This window comes from Fundulus heteroclitus, chromosome 6, assembly GCF_011125445.2.
Source record: "Fundulus heteroclitus isolate FHET01 chromosome 6, MU-UCD_Fhet_4.1, whole genome shotgun sequence".
NCBI lineage: Eukaryota > Metazoa > Chordata > Actinopteri > Cyprinodontiformes > Fundulidae > Fundulus > Fundulus heteroclitus.
In genome coordinates, this window is record NC_046366.1 from 6,215,525 (window position 1) to 6,232,334 (window position 16,810).

The 16,810-nt window shown below is 43.4% G+C and overlaps 2 protein-coding genes across 2 annotated transcripts; one reads left to right on the forward strand and one right to left on the reverse strand.

The window, feature by feature from the left end:
• The first annotated feature begins 122 nt into the window (after positions 1–122).
• On the forward strand, positions 123–1,865 carry mgst3a (microsomal glutathione S-transferase 3a). The gene is made up of 6 exons (XM_012861050.3): positions 123–197; positions 548–674; positions 775–848; positions 946–1,003; positions 1,146–1,218; positions 1,320–1,865. The coding sequence occupies exons 2-6, from the start codon at positions 558–560 to the stop codon at positions 1,463–1,465; spliced, it is 468 nt and encodes a 155-aa protein (XP_012716504.1). The 5' UTR covers positions 123–197; positions 548–557; the 3' UTR covers positions 1,466–1,865.
• A 250-nt stretch (positions 1,866–2,115) lies between these two features.
• LOC105925285 (classical arabinogalactan protein 9) lies at positions 2,116–16,678 on the reverse strand. Its single transcript, XM_012861049.3, has 5 exons — positions 16,330–16,678; positions 14,093–14,383; positions 9,336–9,620; positions 9,087–9,247; positions 2,116–4,262 (listed from the first exon to the last, which is right to left on the reverse strand). The coding sequence occupies exons 1-5, from the start codon at positions 16,391–16,393 to the stop codon at positions 4,218–4,220; spliced, it is 846 nt and encodes a 281-aa protein (XP_012716503.2). The 5' UTR covers positions 16,394–16,678; the 3' UTR covers positions 2,116–4,217.
• Positions 16,679–16,810: the final 132 nt, after the last annotated feature.

The window sequence follows — 16,810 nt, forward strand, 5'->3', positions numbered from 1 at the left end:
TAAAGTACATTTTTCTGAATTGACTTGTATTCTCTCTGAGCGCAGCTAGGTCTGACCTAAGATGGCCGCTCTGTCGGCACGCCTCTCACCCGAGGACGCGGCGTCTACGTATTCATGTCTGTGTGCGCAGCGCTCGCTCAGACAGTGCGTCTCTACGTCGGGGTCGGACTCAGAATAAACTACGTCCCGGTTTGCAGGTAACCAGACGGTTCCTCTCTCAGAAACTTCTTTTCCAGAGAGGGGAAGCAGGCTACGCTTCCAAACTCATTTCGCTCGTGCTGTGGCTCTGTTTTGACCTTGCGCTATTCATTCGTCCTTGCCAGTCTGTGTGAGAGTTTTTCCTGAGCCTTCAGCCCACTATCTCTTTTGGTTTCACCTGGACGAGTTGTCTTGCGCGTTTCCGTTTCGTCACAAACCTGTTTGCAGTGATTTTTTTATTTTATTTTTATTTATTTTTTTCAAAAAGTCATCCTATATGTAAAAGTAAAAAACTTTGGCTGTTGTTTGCATTAAGTTTTCTAATCTCTCCAAACGCTGGTTCCGTCAGGTCTGCCAAGATGGGTGCGCTTTCTAAGGAGTACGGCTTGGTTGTGCTCACTGGTGTTGCCAGCATGGTCATGGTCGGTCACCTGGCCGTCAGAGTGGGCAAAGCCCGGAAGAAGTACAACGTGTCGGTGAGCAGCGGTGACGTCACTTTGTATGCTGACCGTTTCAACGATGTTGAATTTTATTGCATTTTTTAAAAGTTGATCTTTCTCCCCTTCTCCCTGGCAGTACCCACAGATGTACAGCGATGATCCAGAAAACGGACAGATCTTCAACTGCATCCAGCGTGCACACCAGAACACGTAGGTACCAGCTGCACCCACCCCACTGGTCTCACTGTGGCTTTGATCAGAGGAGGGAAAGCAGGTGAAGGTTAACACCTTTATCACCTTTCAACAGGCTGGAGGTATACCCCGCCTTTCTCTTCTGCCTGGCAGTTGGCGGCTTGCATTGCCCTGTGAGTTTTGTTTTGCACTTCTTGCACACTACAGAAGCCCCATCCAGATAAGAGTGATGTGCACATATTTTTATTTTTTTTTATCAGATCGCTGGAGTTAAAAGCATACCTCGCTGGTTGTTTCCTTGTGTGTCTTTCACAGCGTCTAGTAAGCGGGCTCGGAGCTGTGTGGATCGTTAGCAGAGAGGTGTATGCCTACGGATACTCCACAGGAGGTAAGACGGCGCCGGGCAGCAAGCTTTCAGTTCTGTTTAACATATAAAAAAATCAAAATCTAAAATGCTAATCTTGTTATTGCTATCCTTTTAAATGTCAGATCCCAAAAAAAGGATGAGGGGTGCGTTTGGCAACGTGGCTTTGTTGGGGATGATGCTGGCCACTTTTAACTTCGGTCGTCATCTGATGGGCTGGACCGGACCGGCACGCCTGAGGCCATTCCGCGGTGCGCCCGGTCGCTTATGAGGACGAGGAGATCGGCGTCAGAATCATTTTCATTGGAATCACGGCAACTGCGTGTAGTATAAGGCTGTACTTCCTGTGGCGTATCTGCTCAACTCTCACCCGCTTAACGGGTTAAGTTAACGCTGGAAAGTAATCTGACTGGTTGTAGGATCGCCACGCCCATTTCCTGGCTCATTATGTTTGCTGTATCCTCTTTATGGAGTAAAAATCAGTTGGTCATGTAGCTTTAAACATGTAATTTTGCATTGAAGATGACCAAGTCATATTTTTTTTCTGTGCATCTCATTACTTCTGATTGGATTTGTCAAGGCTACAAAATCTAAATTTTCTTACTGTAATAACTGCCTGAAGTGAGAAGTCAACTCTGACTTTTGTAAATTAAAAATCTCTACACTTCTGATCCTTTTACTTTTAATTTAATTGCACACATGACAGCCTAACGGGGGTTACTGTTGAACATTAGTTTATGAGGGTGTGCTTGAATAGGCGTGGGCATATGTGTGTAAAGGGAGCGGTGTTTTTCTTTTTGAAGAAAAGGTATTGTTTAAAGTCCAGCATTCCTGTTCGGGCAGGAGTGATAACTCATTGAGCTAATTATTATAAATCACTGTCAACACGCCGGTTGAAGCAAGCTCAAAAAGGCAATTGTCTCATTGTTTTATTCTCTTTTATTACTAAACAGGTAATCGTTCATATCAGTAAACTGTTACACCTCAAAAACAAACAATCCTTAGGTCCAAACTCTGGAGAGAACCTTGCAATATTCGCACCCCTTAAACTTTGTCACACTCTCTCATGTTACAACCACAAACAAAATATGCATCTGAAAAGTGTGGTGTGCTTTTTGTATTTAGGCTACCTGAGTCAAAGCTTTGCAGAATCACATTTTGCTGCAATTCTTTTGGAGTCTTGTCTGCTTTGCACACCCAGAGGTGGGAGTTTGGCACCCTTTGTATTTGTAAGTTTGCTTAAGGTCACTAAAACAGGATGTAGAGTATCTGTGAGCAATTTTCCAGTTGCCACAAATTTTAAACTGGATATTAGATTAGAACGTTGAACTGGCCCATTCTGATGTATCGTAGCTCTGGCTCTTATATTTAGGGTCACATTCTTACTCATGTCCTTTGTAATTTCTGACCAGCTTCCCAGCTCTCTGAAGAAAATCATTCCCACACCATGATGCTGCCGCCGCCATGTTTGGCCTCAGGGATGGCATGTTCACGGAGTGTTGTTAGTTTTCCAGCACACAGTGTTTTGCATGTAGGCCAAAAAGTACATTTTTGGTCTCTAACCAGATCCCCTTCTCTCACATGTTTGCTTTGTCCCCTGCATGCTTGTGGCGAAGCTCTAATGGCTTTCTTCTTGCCGCTGTCCAGAAAAAAGGCTGCATTTGTAAAGTGACCAGAATGTAGTGTAGCTGTGGATCTCTGTCTGGAGCTCCTCCAGCTTTACCAGCGACCTCTTGGTTCTTTCTATGTAAAATGCCAAGCCACCTAGCCCGTTAGCTTAGCTGGACAGAAGTGTCTGGGTCGTTTTGGAGTTATGTCCTACTATGTTGATTTTCAGATGATGCATTGTACAGTGCTGTATGAGATTTTCAAAGCTTTTATGTTGTTTTATACCGCATTACTAATTAGGTGACTTCTAAAGCCAATTGGGCGGGATTTTATTCACGTCCTGGATTCTATTTAAAGGTATCAGAGTAAAGGAGACTGAATCCTTTCGTTTCTCTATTATCCGCTGATCTGTGTTTTTCTCACATAAAATCCCAGTAAAATAAACTGAGGTTTGTGGTTGTGACATGATAGAATGTGGAAAGGTTCGTGTGATAGGAATGCTTTTGCAAGACACACATGTGCATGGTTCTTAACTGAATACATCCAGGTGAAAAACTCCACACGCTGCTCCTCATCTTCTCTTTAGGGGATTTTTACAGCACTTTAAGCAATACTTTATAATTTCCCTTTTACAATTTGTATGTATTCATTATGGCACTATGACTTCCCAGGGAGCATTGGTACATTTAACATTCACTTTAAGGAACATTCTTTAAATTCAGGATGTATATTTTAACATAAAACTATACTGACAGGTTTACAACAAAGTTTACCCTGATTGTTCAATACTCCACATATTCCTAATTTCAACCACTCAAAGCATTCTGTTAGTTTTATAAGGTGTTTTCCCTAAGATCTGACGTAATACCACAAAGTAAAAACCGTATAATTTATGTGTAGACTTTCTACATTATCTCATGCAGCCTGAATGCAGCAGTTTGGTTTGAAAGTGCACTTCATTCATATTTGGTCACCTAAAGCATCTAAAGGCAGTTTGGACAACACCTCATATCCCCATTCAGACTGTCTGCAGTGATATTTGGCACCAAGTGAGGTGAGGCGCATTTATTCATTCTTTGAAGTTATTTTGATGGACGGAATCTGTGTTATCCCACATGTCCACTAGAGGGCAGTGACGTTAAAAGTGCTGTTGTTTGTGCAAAGGTGCCTTGAATTTGCACTTTGATAGAAAAACTGAAAGTCTCCAGGAATGAGAAGGGAATGTGGAAGAAATATTCGGTGAATCTAAAACGTTTGGTTTAAGCAACAACAAAAATAACTAAGTAACATTTTCATCAGTGAGCATTAATCAGAGAAGTCCTTGGGAGACCACATTTCTTCACATATCCAAAGATATCTTGATCTGCTTCTGTTCTCTGCCTGGTGCAAGTGATGGACCAGCCAGGAGCGTCCATTCAGTGGGCGTACCTGGAGAGGGGCGTGTCTTCCATCAAATCGTCCTATGGGAAGAATTACAGATAAACTGTAACATAGGCTAAGAAAACAGTTAACAAAAAGCAACATTTATATATGACTTTTAACCATACCATAGGCAGGAACAGTATAAAGTAAAAGTTTTTAAACCCGTAACTTGCTACAAGCTGATGCTTGTAACCGATCCATGGCTTGTTTTGTTTCTCTGACGATTAAATAAACTACAGAATTGTTGCTATTTACTGTCATTGTACAACAAAACTAGGCTTCCCTGGAGGAGCATTTAAAACACGACAGTCATAATAAAGACATAAATATATGCATGCATTCTACCTATATACTCACACATGCTTCTTATACACATGGAACAACTACATCTGCATGCATGCATGTACATCTATTTACATGTAAAAAGACAATATATATAAAAATAATAAAGATTAAACAATAATACCACCAATTAGAACTAAATAAATGTATACCATATTGCACATCCTACAGTCACCTCAGTTCCCTCACAGCATATGGGAAAAGCTATTTTTAAACCTGTAAAATTAGTTTTGATTGACTTTGGACACCTTCCTGTGTGCAGCAAGGTGAGAAGATGGGGACCCAGATGTGAAAAGACTCTCATCATGTTAGCGGCACGCATATAGCAATACTGTGGCCTATAAATGTCCCGTGGTGTGTAAGTCCTCATGATGTCCTGTGCTGCTGTGATGACTCTCTTTACGGCCGCCTTCTCGGCTGCTGTGCAGCTCCCAAACCACACAAGCACTTTGTAGGTGAGAATACTTTCAACAGAACTCCTGTAAAATGAAACAAGCAGCTGCTGTGAAAGGTCCAAAGGAAATGCAGCTGCATAGACACCTTCCCAGCCTTTCTTGTGCTCAGGAATCTGACATTTCACTGATCTATAAGGGCGCAGGACATCATCCTTGTCTCCTGAAATTGATAATAATCTCTGTGGTTTTGGAGACGTCAAGCCTCAGTTTGTTTGTGGGGCACTATTTCATTAGTCTCAGGACATCAACCCTGTATGCGGATTCATCACCATTTTTTCCATAGGCTGACTATAGTACTCTCGTCTGCAAATGTAATGATATTATTGGTGTTATCAATTGGTATGCGGTCATATTTGTGAAGTGAGGACACCGGACAACTCAGCACACACCCCTGGGGTGCTTTCTACCAAGGACAAATACTTTGTAAAGCTTGTTGGGTATGATCGTGTTTAACTGCTGAACTGAAGTCCAACAACAGGATTCTCACACATGGTTCCAAGTTGTTTTAGGTGTGACAGGGCAATTCATACTGCTGTGTTGATACAGCCCTCTGTTGATCTTTTCGCATTGTATGGAAACTAGTGCTTTTACAGTGTGGGCGGTAATGCTGCTTTTTTTTTTTATTTTTTTTTTTATTTCCTTTATTTAACCAGGTAAACCCCGTTGAGATCTGGATCTCATTTTCAAGGGGGACCTGGGCAGAAATCTGCAAAAACACTACAACCTGGTTACAAAAATAAAACCAATTAATACATATGCACAAATATAAAACAATAAAAACAATTTAAAAGCAGTGACACTGTTTCATACAAGCTTGTTGTCTATCTTTAAGAACCGCTCGAAATAAGTCCAATTCTTTATTGGAATGTAACACCAGCTTTACAAAGGGTTTCCTTATAGTTAAAGAGAAATTGGTCTAAAGCTACCAAGGCTATTTATGGATGTCTCCTTAGGGATTTCTACAATAACAGCAGACATCATGCATTTAGGGACAGTGCATAGAGACAAGGGGAATTAAATGTGTTACAGATTTCCCCTGCCAGCTGGTCTGCACAGTATGTCAGTGCTCTTCCAGGCATACCATCTGGACCAATAGCCTTCTTGACGTTCCCGTTGACAGACCACCTCTAAATATCAGTGTATTCTATGTAGTCGATGACTCTTTTACAACCATTGCATCATTTACCTGAAATCTGGAGAAAAAAAAACAGTCCAGCTCCTCTGCCAGACTTCATGAGGTACATTATGCCATGTTTGCCGTTCATCTCCATCACTCAACACGTCACTCTATTTTCTGCCTGTACTCTTTTGCCCTCCCGATAGCTCCATTGAGGTGGACTCTGGCAGTTCTGCAGAGCGTGCTGTTCCGTGAACTGAAGGCCGGTTTACGCTTCAACAGCAAAGCTCAACATCCACGCTTTGCTCTCTGGGAAGATCCTAACAGGTTGCTTCGCTCTAACTCAATCAATGTAGGTCCTAATGCAAAACATGTCATCATTGCTTTGTTCGGCAAATATCTCCAAGCCTGTGCGCTCAACACAGTCCTGCAGTTGAGATGAAGCCCTCTCTGACAATGTCTTACTAATTCTCACGCTAGGTTTTGTTAAACTGAAGGAGTGAAAAGCAAAGAGAGTTGGCCAGAGAGCTGGAAATGGGGAGATAGGAGACTCTGCAACCATTCCTAAACACGATCCGACATGACCTCTTGTTCACATGTTGGTATAATTTTGGTAAGACTGACTCACTCGATGTCCACCACTACATTTAGAAGGGCAGTCTGTAATTATCCTAATCCTGCAGCAGAAAAAATGGGTCGGCATCTCACCATGATGGACCCAGCTTCTGCTGAACAGCATGTGTTCACAGCTGTAGTGTTTGTGCACCACTGGTTCTTCTTCACATAAATGTATAACCATCCTCCGCGGCTCCTGCCAGAGCTGCTTGTTCTGTCGGCGCTGTGTGACTGGTCGGCTGCATAGGCTAATCAAGAATCCCCGGATGGAGCCAGGTCTCTGTGATGAACATCACCACGCGACCCTGGACTTCTTTAACCTGACTCTAGCCAGATGGATGTCGCTCCGCCTAGCTTCATTCACATACATCTGGGACATCTCCATAGAGAGTGATTTCTCCAACCAATTTTATTGTCTAGCCAATCAGGACACAGGGCTGGAGTTTCATAGATGTGACGTAGTGGAGAAGCGACCGTGACGTGAGACTGTTTTGATTCAGACAACAATGGCGGCTCGCATTGAGGAAGCAAGCGTTAACATTGATGCTGCTATTTCTTCCGTGTTGTCCAATCTACCTAATATTGTTTCATTAAAAGAACATCAGAGAACGCCTCTGAAGGCTTTTGTTGGTGGAAACAATGTTTTCACCCTTCTCCAGACCGGATTTGGCAAGTTTTGTTTTCCGGGCGCGTCCACCGCGGTTAGCGCGAACCATGTTAGGAGGCCTTTAGTCCTCGACACGGTCGGCCCGGGATTGACTCCGACCCGCGGCGCTTTGCCGCCTGTCTTCCCCCCTCTTCCTGTCAGCTCACTGTCAATAAAACGCATGCCTCTAGAGCCGCAAACACATTAAAAAAAAAAAAGTTTTGTTTTTTCCTGCGTCGCTCTCTCAGAGTCACGGGTTAGCTTCGGTGTGAGTGGTTGAAATAGCACGTCGATAAAGATGACAGAAGAGTGGCTTATCCAATCATATGCAAGGATTTTTGATAAGGCCCAGCCTTCAATAAAGGCAATTCCTATGGAGAGGTCCCAGATGTATGAGTGGAGCTAGGCAGAGCAACATACATCTGGCGAGAGTCAGGTTAAGACTTCTTACCATTCCGCAAAAATTAGCTTCAGTTTGGCCAATTTAATGCCTAGGGATCTGACCATCAAGAGGTAGATTTTGGGTAGAGTAGGGTTGACCAGAGCTTTTGTTAGCTGGGTTAGCATGCTAGCTTGGCGTCCCTGTAATGTTTTATGTCATTGCTTCGCCTCCAGTGTATTTTCCTCAGTATGTGGTTAGCTCTATGTAGTTCTACAGAGCGACAGACAAATAAACATTCACATTTAACCAAAAGTCCACCGGAGCGAAGCAGCTGCATTTTCCCCAACCACAGGATCAAAATCACTTGTATGCTGATGACATTCAGCTGTAAATGTCTTTTAAGCCTTACCAGGTGGATAGGACGTCCAACCTTGTTCATTGCTGAACACACATTAGTGACTGGATTTGTAGCAGTTATCTTGTCTTAAATACCAACAAGCCTGAGAACATAATAATAGCGCCTCCCGAATTAAATCCAGGAATCAGTCAGACGCTTTCTCTCTTCTACTCTTCTACTTTCTCTTCCAAATTCACCGATAATCTTGGTTTAATATTTGATTCTTATTTGGATTTTGATCAAACTGAAGTGTGAACATAATTAAAGAGCAGTTATTTTTATAACCAGGCTATTTTGACTGAGAAATGTATCCATTGTTCTTTTTTCTTCTTCATTCAATTCTCCTACAGTGCTTTGTGACTGTGTCTATGAAAAGCATTTTTTACTTATCTTATTTACTTTCTATAATTACAATAAATAGCAAACTACCAAAAGATTCAATTCAACTCAAAAATACTTTATCGATACCAAAAGGGAAATTAAAGGCTGGTGTAACTCATGTCACAGGGGTTTCTTCAAGGAGTTGTTGTAGATAGTGATGATCTAAGTTCTAGAAAATCTACACATAACTTAGTTCACACTGAATATTTGTTTTCGTTTCCATATATTTTTAGCCTAGCATTTGTGTGCTCAATAAGCATTATTTTTATCCCCCTTTCTCCACATTTCGAACCCACTAATTCTGTCTGAAGGACTTAAAGATAACCGAGCACTATGAAATATGTTTCCATAACTGGTGTGGACACACAGAGGCAAACAACTAGCAATGTGCAGCTGTAGATCACCTCCTGTGTATTCAAACATATTGGGAAAAGAATATCAATACCGGGGACCTCATAGAAGCTGAAGGAGTGGCCGGGCCGGGCTGGCCTGGCCGGGCCGGGCCGCTGGGATTCAGTCTATCTTACCATGGGAAGGTCCTGCAGCCGATGGAACTCGGGGCGGTTCACCCTCTGGCGGAACTTGATGAACAAAACGGTGAAGACGACAGCCGTGGAAACGATGAACACTGACAAGAGACCAGCCAGCAGAGGGTCCAGAGGAGAGACTTGGCGGGACCCCTTCAAGTCTACATCACAGAGGATGAATGTAAGATAATCAAAATCAAACTGTAAATTCAAACATGTCAGACGTCACACTCAATCACGTCTCCTAACCGTTATCGCCGATGTTCAGCTCAGATGGAAACTCCTGGTGTGTGGGGCCCACGGGGGCCCAACCGGACGCCAAGGTTTGAGCGAGCACTGCTGTGTGCGCGGTGACTGCAGACGGTGGCTGTACGGTAGAGGTGAGGGACGTGGAGGCTGCCGCCGGCACAGCGGCAACTGTGCGAGATGAAAAGGTGGAGAGAGCCTCGCTGGCTGGGAGATGGCTGTGGACGGTAGATTGCTGAGGGGTGGAGGTCACGGCTGTCGGTGTGGGTGAGAGGTTGTCTGCAGCGGCTGAAGGTGGGGATGAGAGCACAGAGCTGTGTTAATTCAAAACTCTAGAGGGAGTTCTTTATAGGAAACGGAGCAGAAACTGAGCAGCCAGAGGTCCTGAAACCTGATCAGTCCGTCTGAAGCTGCTGTCCCTGATATGTGCACAACCATCACTACATAATAATACCAAGAATTGCCTTTAAAAATAGAGGAGTCTTCTAAAGCTTGTTTGGCTTTTTAGTCACCAGACCAACATAATAATAGTGGTGATAGTGGTGCAGGCGCTCGTGTGCCAACCACTCAGATGTTCTTGTTGCACAGCAGCTTACTGAGAAAAACTTGTTTCCAAAGACTTATTCTAAAATTACTGACCTCTGTAATCTTTCTGCTGTATTACATAAAAACAAACAAATAGGCGTTTTCAGACTAGCCACTGGCATATTGATGAATGGAATAGAGAGTAGAAAAAGGTGCAGAAATGCAGATTATTTTTGACATGCGTATTATTTAGCACCATTTGCTACGTGTATCTCTGCATTTCAAGGTATAAACATAAAAGTCTCACGTTTTAAGAACAGGTGGGGATTTGTGCGCAGGAGTGATCGTAGGTACTACATCAGAAAAAAATAAATCCATTGCAGATTTCTTCTGCGTGTGCTTTTTGTCTGCAACGCTTCACTGCTTCACAACGTCAACCACATTTCAAAGATAACCCAAGAACAAAAAGTTGTTTTCAAAGTTTTTTTTTTTTTATGAGAAAAGAGAAACCAATCTGGCCCTGTGTGCAAAGTAATGGTCCCCTAAAAGTCTTATCTGGTTGTGTGAACAGGGCAACAAGTGTTTGAGATAACTGGGAATGAGCAGCTGGGCAGAGTTTTGTCCCACTCTTCCTTTCAGCGTTGCTTTCATTCAGCCATCTTGGAGAGTTCTGAAGCTCAGGCGACTTGTTTAGGGTCATAGCATCTGAATAGCATCACAGTCCAGACTTTGACTAGACCCCTCCAACGGCTTAATGTTCCTATGTGAACCATTGAGTGGTGAACTTGCTGCTGTTATTTTTGATCTCTGTTCTGCTGCTTGAACAACGTTTGCTTTGACTTTAAGATCACAAACTAATGACTGAACAGTCCTCTTCAGAACTTTCTGCTTGGGAGGAGAATTTGTGGTTCCATCAGTGACAGCTGTCAGGATTTGGGTTTTTCTTTTATGTTATTGGATATTCTGGACTGAGCACGTTCCGCCCCACTCAGCCACCAGCCACCTTAATTGGTTGCACCGGCTGCCACCACTCATCAGTGCCAACTCTGCTCGCCTGTCACCCTCCCTACTTATACCTGCCTCACTCATCCACTCCCTGCCAGAACGTCTTGTCTTGTTTCCCCGCCTGCATGTGTTGTTTGCTCCAGCGTTTTTCCTGTGTTATCCAGTCCTCGCCCTGCCCTCAATACTCTGCCTGCTAGTGCTTGTGTGCACCGCCCAGACGAAGGATTCCAGTTGGCTCTGCTCATTCTCTGTCACCAACCACCTATTAATAAACATTTTAATGTAACTCTGTATTGGGTTTTAATATCGGTTTTGCCACTAAGCATTACATGCAGCTTGCCATCTAGCTCCTTAAGCAGCAAGGCATTCTCAGACCATCATGCTACCACACCCATGACTGTCGGTATGAGCTTCTTTCACACACACCAAAGTTGAAACACGGATGGAAAATACATTTCTCTCAGGTTTTTAAAAGGACAACAACAGAAGTTCATTGAAACACCAAACAATACAATTGCAGACTCTATTTAAAGTCCGCAAAGGATTTGCAATGTCCTATTTTAAAATCATGCATGCCAACTTATGATTTTGTCAGATATCAAAAGAATGAGGTAGCCACTCATCACTGCATGAAAAAAAATCTGTTCAATGTAGAAATCTCTTGTCCTTCATGCCCCCAATGTGCTCAAGATCAGGAATCTCCTTACCTGTAGGTCAAGATCCCGTGGTATGTTGGTTTGGTTTAAAAAGTCTGCGCTTAATCACACAAACACCTTCAGAATCATGCAGAAACATTGTTTTAACCATGACTCTTGTCATCCCCGAGGAATCCAGGGCTCAGTCAACGCTGGCTGAACACTTCCTGTTTTAGAGATTGCCACCCCTCAATCCTCAGTGGCCTCCATCCTGCTAAGAACTCATCCAGTTGAATCATTTTCTGCATGAGTGTCCCTTAATATTTAGGCTTTGCCATTGGTGAAACTGTACATAGCGCGTGGCATGGTTATAAGATCGGATTCAGTAATGCTCAAAGAAAACTGACCAAACCAAGTGAAGAATCAGAAATATAAGCCACAACAAACATTTCCCTTGAAATTCTAGACATAACTTTGAACATGTGCTCTAGCATGGACTAATTCATTATCAACACAGCTTAATTTTTTCTATTGCACCTCAAGTCTACACGGATGTAAGCTGCTTCACCTGAGACCGGGGTCTGACTGAGACCACCCATACGTCCAAATCAATGCTTTTCAAAATGGGCATTATAAAAATCACCATACAGCCATTTTTTCACCGTGTGCCCATAATTAGTTTTTGCAGAAAACGAAGGACAAAAATATCTACATCTTTCCAAAAAAGGACATTTATACTGAAGCTTTTCAGTTATGTTTCAGTCCTTTTCTAACCGTACTTTTCTGAGCTTTAACATTCAACCTGATACATGAGGCCTAGAGAGCAGAAAAGCTAATTCTAGGGTTTTACGCTTTTGCACATGACAGTCTGACTTGCTCGAGTTTATTTGCCAAGACGTCCAATTCCTGGGAAGACTGGCAAAGGCTTTTTGCATTTTCCACAAGTAAATTATCTTCTCCACTTGAGATTGATGGACTCTGAATAGTTTTTCAAACGGCCCAATATCCTTTCTCGGACTGATGGGCAGCAGCAGTTGCATCTCCCCGGTCAGTGCTGACGTCCTAACGCCATGGCATCGCATTTTCACACGCCTGTATTCTCCAGAGCATCAAACTGCCAAAAGTCCTGCTTCTACAAGGTTCAAAGAATTTCAGAGCCGATAAAGACCAGATAGCTTGTTTTCTGCTCCTAATGCTTCTTGAATAGAGAGAGGGCGGGCTTTGTTTTTTTTTTTTCCTGTAACTGTAATTGAGGTTTGCAAGAAAGAAACAAATCTGTGTCCACAGATTTTTAAGCATGTTGTGAGGATCTGGCTTGATGCTGATGAGTAACTAGTAAAAACCCTTGCCGAAAAACGGCAAGTCAGAGCTTGATGCCTAAAAGTGAAGGTTTTCTGTTTCTAGGTAAAAAAACCTCCATGTTCATCGTCGGGAACACAAAGCGACTGTAATGGCTGCAGCTTTGTTGGCGTTACTCTGGCTTTTTCTGTGCTCCCATAAATAGACAGCCAGCATCAGCTGAGGGGGTTATATTTATCTGCCCTGAAAAAGGAAATCTCCTAAATGAGCCCACGACACCAGTTCTCAGCTCAGTCCAGTGGTGTGGAGGTCAGGGCAGCGGTTGTGTTCCTGTAACACGGCTGGCAGGAGAGAGGAGAAATGGGCTGTGTTTGCGAACAGGCGACATGTCATTGTGTGGGCTGCTTTGCTTTAAGGCTTTAGTCTGGACAAAGTAAACAGAAAATGGAATGACTGCAGACCCAGAAGGCCAAAAATAAACACTGTAGTGACATTAGTGCAGATAAAAATAATGGTCCAGAGTTTACGGAGCCTTGCAAAGGTAAACATAGTGCCTGAAGCTGTTCTTGTTTCAGCATCTTACAACCACAAACTGCAATTTGGTTCATCAGGATTTAAAGCTACAGAACAACAACTAGTAGAGTACTATTTCTGAAGGGAAAGGCAAAACAAGATTCTCAGAAAGCTTTACCGATAAAGTAGTTCCTAATAGATTTTCTTCCAGGGTTGTCCTGTTTCCATCTTCAACAAACTTCCCTAGCTCTGCTGAAGAAAGGCTAATCCACCTGATAACGATGCTGACACCAACATGTTGCGCCGTAGGGATGCTGGGTTTGACTTAATGTCCATTGTTAGTTTTCCATCATAGGTAGTGTATAGTAATTGGACTGAATTTAGTCATACTGACCACTCTTTACACTGGAGCCCCATTTAGCCAATTGCATTCACTAATGGGCACACATCCATACACCGATACACAGATCGCTAGGAGGCTTATGGTTAAGTGCCCTCCCCAGGGGTACATTGATGGGTGCTGGATGCACACCATCAACTTTCGGATTGTAACACGACTACACTTTCCACTGAGTCTCCCCTGATCTCCTGCATGATTGCTGTGTTCCAATAAGACTAGAAAAATGATTTCTTATGACGTTTTTCCGTTCTCATTGCCTGACCTTTTCCCTAAAGATCAGATCTGTGAAGTGCATGACTATTAGTTGTCCTGTCCTCTGCCGTCTGCAGTGTAAAGGGTGTGAGCACATTTGCAAGGCACTGTAATGAGAAAAAGCAGGTTACCTGAGAGAGATGGAGTTGTGACAGCGGGTGCTGTGGTGCACTGAGGTGTAGCTTTAGTGGAACTTGAGATGGGGTAGTGTCCTGAATCTGCCGATGTCCCTGATCCAACCGTTCTTTGTGTTGCCGCGGTGGCCGTGAGAGCAGTTGAGGTTTCATTGTTGCCTGCAGGATATTGTGTCTGCTCTGGAAACTCATTCATATTGGGCTCTGTCACCTCAGGAGGTTGGGGGGTCTCAGCAGGAGCAGGGGATGGGGCCGAGGTAAAAGCAGGAGGCAAAGCATGGCTCTGACCTATGAAACAACAGCATAATTATTGTAATATGGTTTAATATGTAAATTGTAACCTCAGGTGTTGCCCTAAATGTCTCTTTGCTCCATCCATGAGGTTAGTCCTCCATTCATGACATGGGATAACTAATATTTTTGCGTATCACGACAAAATAATTGTATTTTTGAGGCCTTAAATATAGGTACATAAAATAAAATGGGCATAAAGACAAAAAAACAGAAGACAAATTACACTGGTTAGGTTTGTTATTTCTAACGGAAAACAAGGACAACATCCATGTGTTCAAAATCATGTATCTTTTCAACAGCTTTTAGGGTTGTTAGTTGAACAAAAAAAGTTGTCAGTTTTGCTGCTTTAAAGCTTTAGGAACGAAAAACAAATCTTCTCAAACGAGATTGCGCTGAAGTGGAGATGTCTGGCAGTGATAGGTGAAGCAGGCTTGCTGCACAAACACCTCCTTCAAATTCCACATGGTAGTGGGGGGGAGGGGGTGGTGGTATGATTTGGGCTTTTGCTTCAACTAAACAATCTGGGAGTTACAGGTTGAATTTGTATACTTTTAAAGCAGACTAAATTATTTGAATCAAAGTGTAATTGCTTGATTCTATAGCTGTATAGTTATATTGACACTAAACCAATCGTTTCCCAGTTTTATAGCAGGAGGGGAATTCCGCCCTTGGTCCAGCAAAGAGTGTAAGAAATAAGTCATTTAAAAAAAAAATCCTATAAAGTCATATCTGCCTCAAGTCATGTAGGGGCAAAGTAAGCAGTCAACAGATGAGATCAGCCGGGATCAGATGAGAGCAAAGGTAAACATGGCGGCCTAGATGCTGTGCATAAGGGGGGGATACTAAGACTGCATGTCCCTTTAAACAATCCTGGCAGTGCAACATGAGGGTGGCAGCGTCGTGCTGTTTCAGAGCTGCAGAGATCCTCAGCTAATGTGGGAGAATCTGCCGACAGGACGACAATTAGTCCTGCACCAGAAAAATCAGTGTTTATTAAAGTGTGACAAGAACAACGCTACAAGACGTCCTGTTTGCGCTTTCCCACTAGCCACGTGAAGGTAAATCAGAAATGCAGGAGAAGGCACTTTGATCAGATTAAACTAAACCGGCATGCAAAATAGTACGTGAGGAGGAGAACTAACACTGCACAACGTTTAACACAATACCCAGTTAAGTGAAACGTGGGAATTTATTTCCTCACCAGGGACAGGGAAACTGGTCAGCATTGATGTGAAGATGGATGAATGCATAAATAAAAAATAATCATAAAATAAAACCTGTTAGAGGCTGCAGAAGACCGGAGGTTGGGGCAGAGATCCACTTTCCAGCCCCAAACACACAGCCAGAGCCACAGTGGGTTACGCACATGAGAATCAGTGGCACAACTTAAAATGTTGATGTTCCCAGATGCTCTCTATCCGACCTGAACGAGCTTGACCTACTTTTCAAGAAAGAAAATCCCCCCCCAAAAAAAGTGCCTCTAGATGGGCAAAGCTGCTATGGAGGATCTCACCAAAAGGCTTGAAAGTTGGAAAAGCAGCAAAAGCTACTGAGTGCTGGCTGTTATTTTTCCTTTTGAGTGCTGGGTGTTGAAAACAAATGCACAGCAAATCAGGCATCTTTCTCTTCTCCACCACGATGCACCTCTTTGTGTTGGTCCCTCAAATAAAATCACAACAAGATGAATTGGATTTGTGGTTTGAACGTGACTAAATGGAGAAAAAAAAAGTTCAAAGGGTATGGAGAAGATTCTTGGTGTTGATCAGTAAACAGCAGAAATGGCGCTTTGGCTGCGTCTGGGTCAAACAAGGTAAAGTGAAACATAACCGGGTGGCATATGCATTTTATTTGATGGATGAGAGCATCATCTGCGGGACTCCAACTCCTGCCAGAGAGAGAGAGGGGAAAAAACACAAAGCAATCGGAGGATGAGCTCTTACCTCCAGTCTGCGGTGAGCCGCCAAACACCAGCACGCAGCAAACCAAGTTAATCTCAAATCTCATCTCATCGGGCTTCCTCTGCCTTCTTTTCGGTGCAGATGTCAGGAAAACCGCCTCTCCTCAGCAGCTCTGTCCTCCCTCTCTGATGTTGTTTCCGTTACGTGATCTGACAGGGCACATCATCAGCGCTAAAAATATCCCGAGGGAGTCGGGCAAAAGAGGAGCGCGGGTGGGGCTGCGTGGCCTGCAGGGCTGCGTGGGAGGAAAAAAAAACAGACTCGTTTCAAAAGAAGCTCCCGCAGATCCCACCTTAAAACTAAACACTCCCCCGTCCCCAAATCAACCCCCTCTCCTCATACAGCCACTGTGCGTCTTAAATTTTCTCTAAGCGCATCTGATCGCGGTGGCTGGAGCAGCGCTGCTCCAATCAGACGCCGGTGCGTCAGAGGCGCAGCGGTCTGCGTCAGGAGCGCCTCGTAA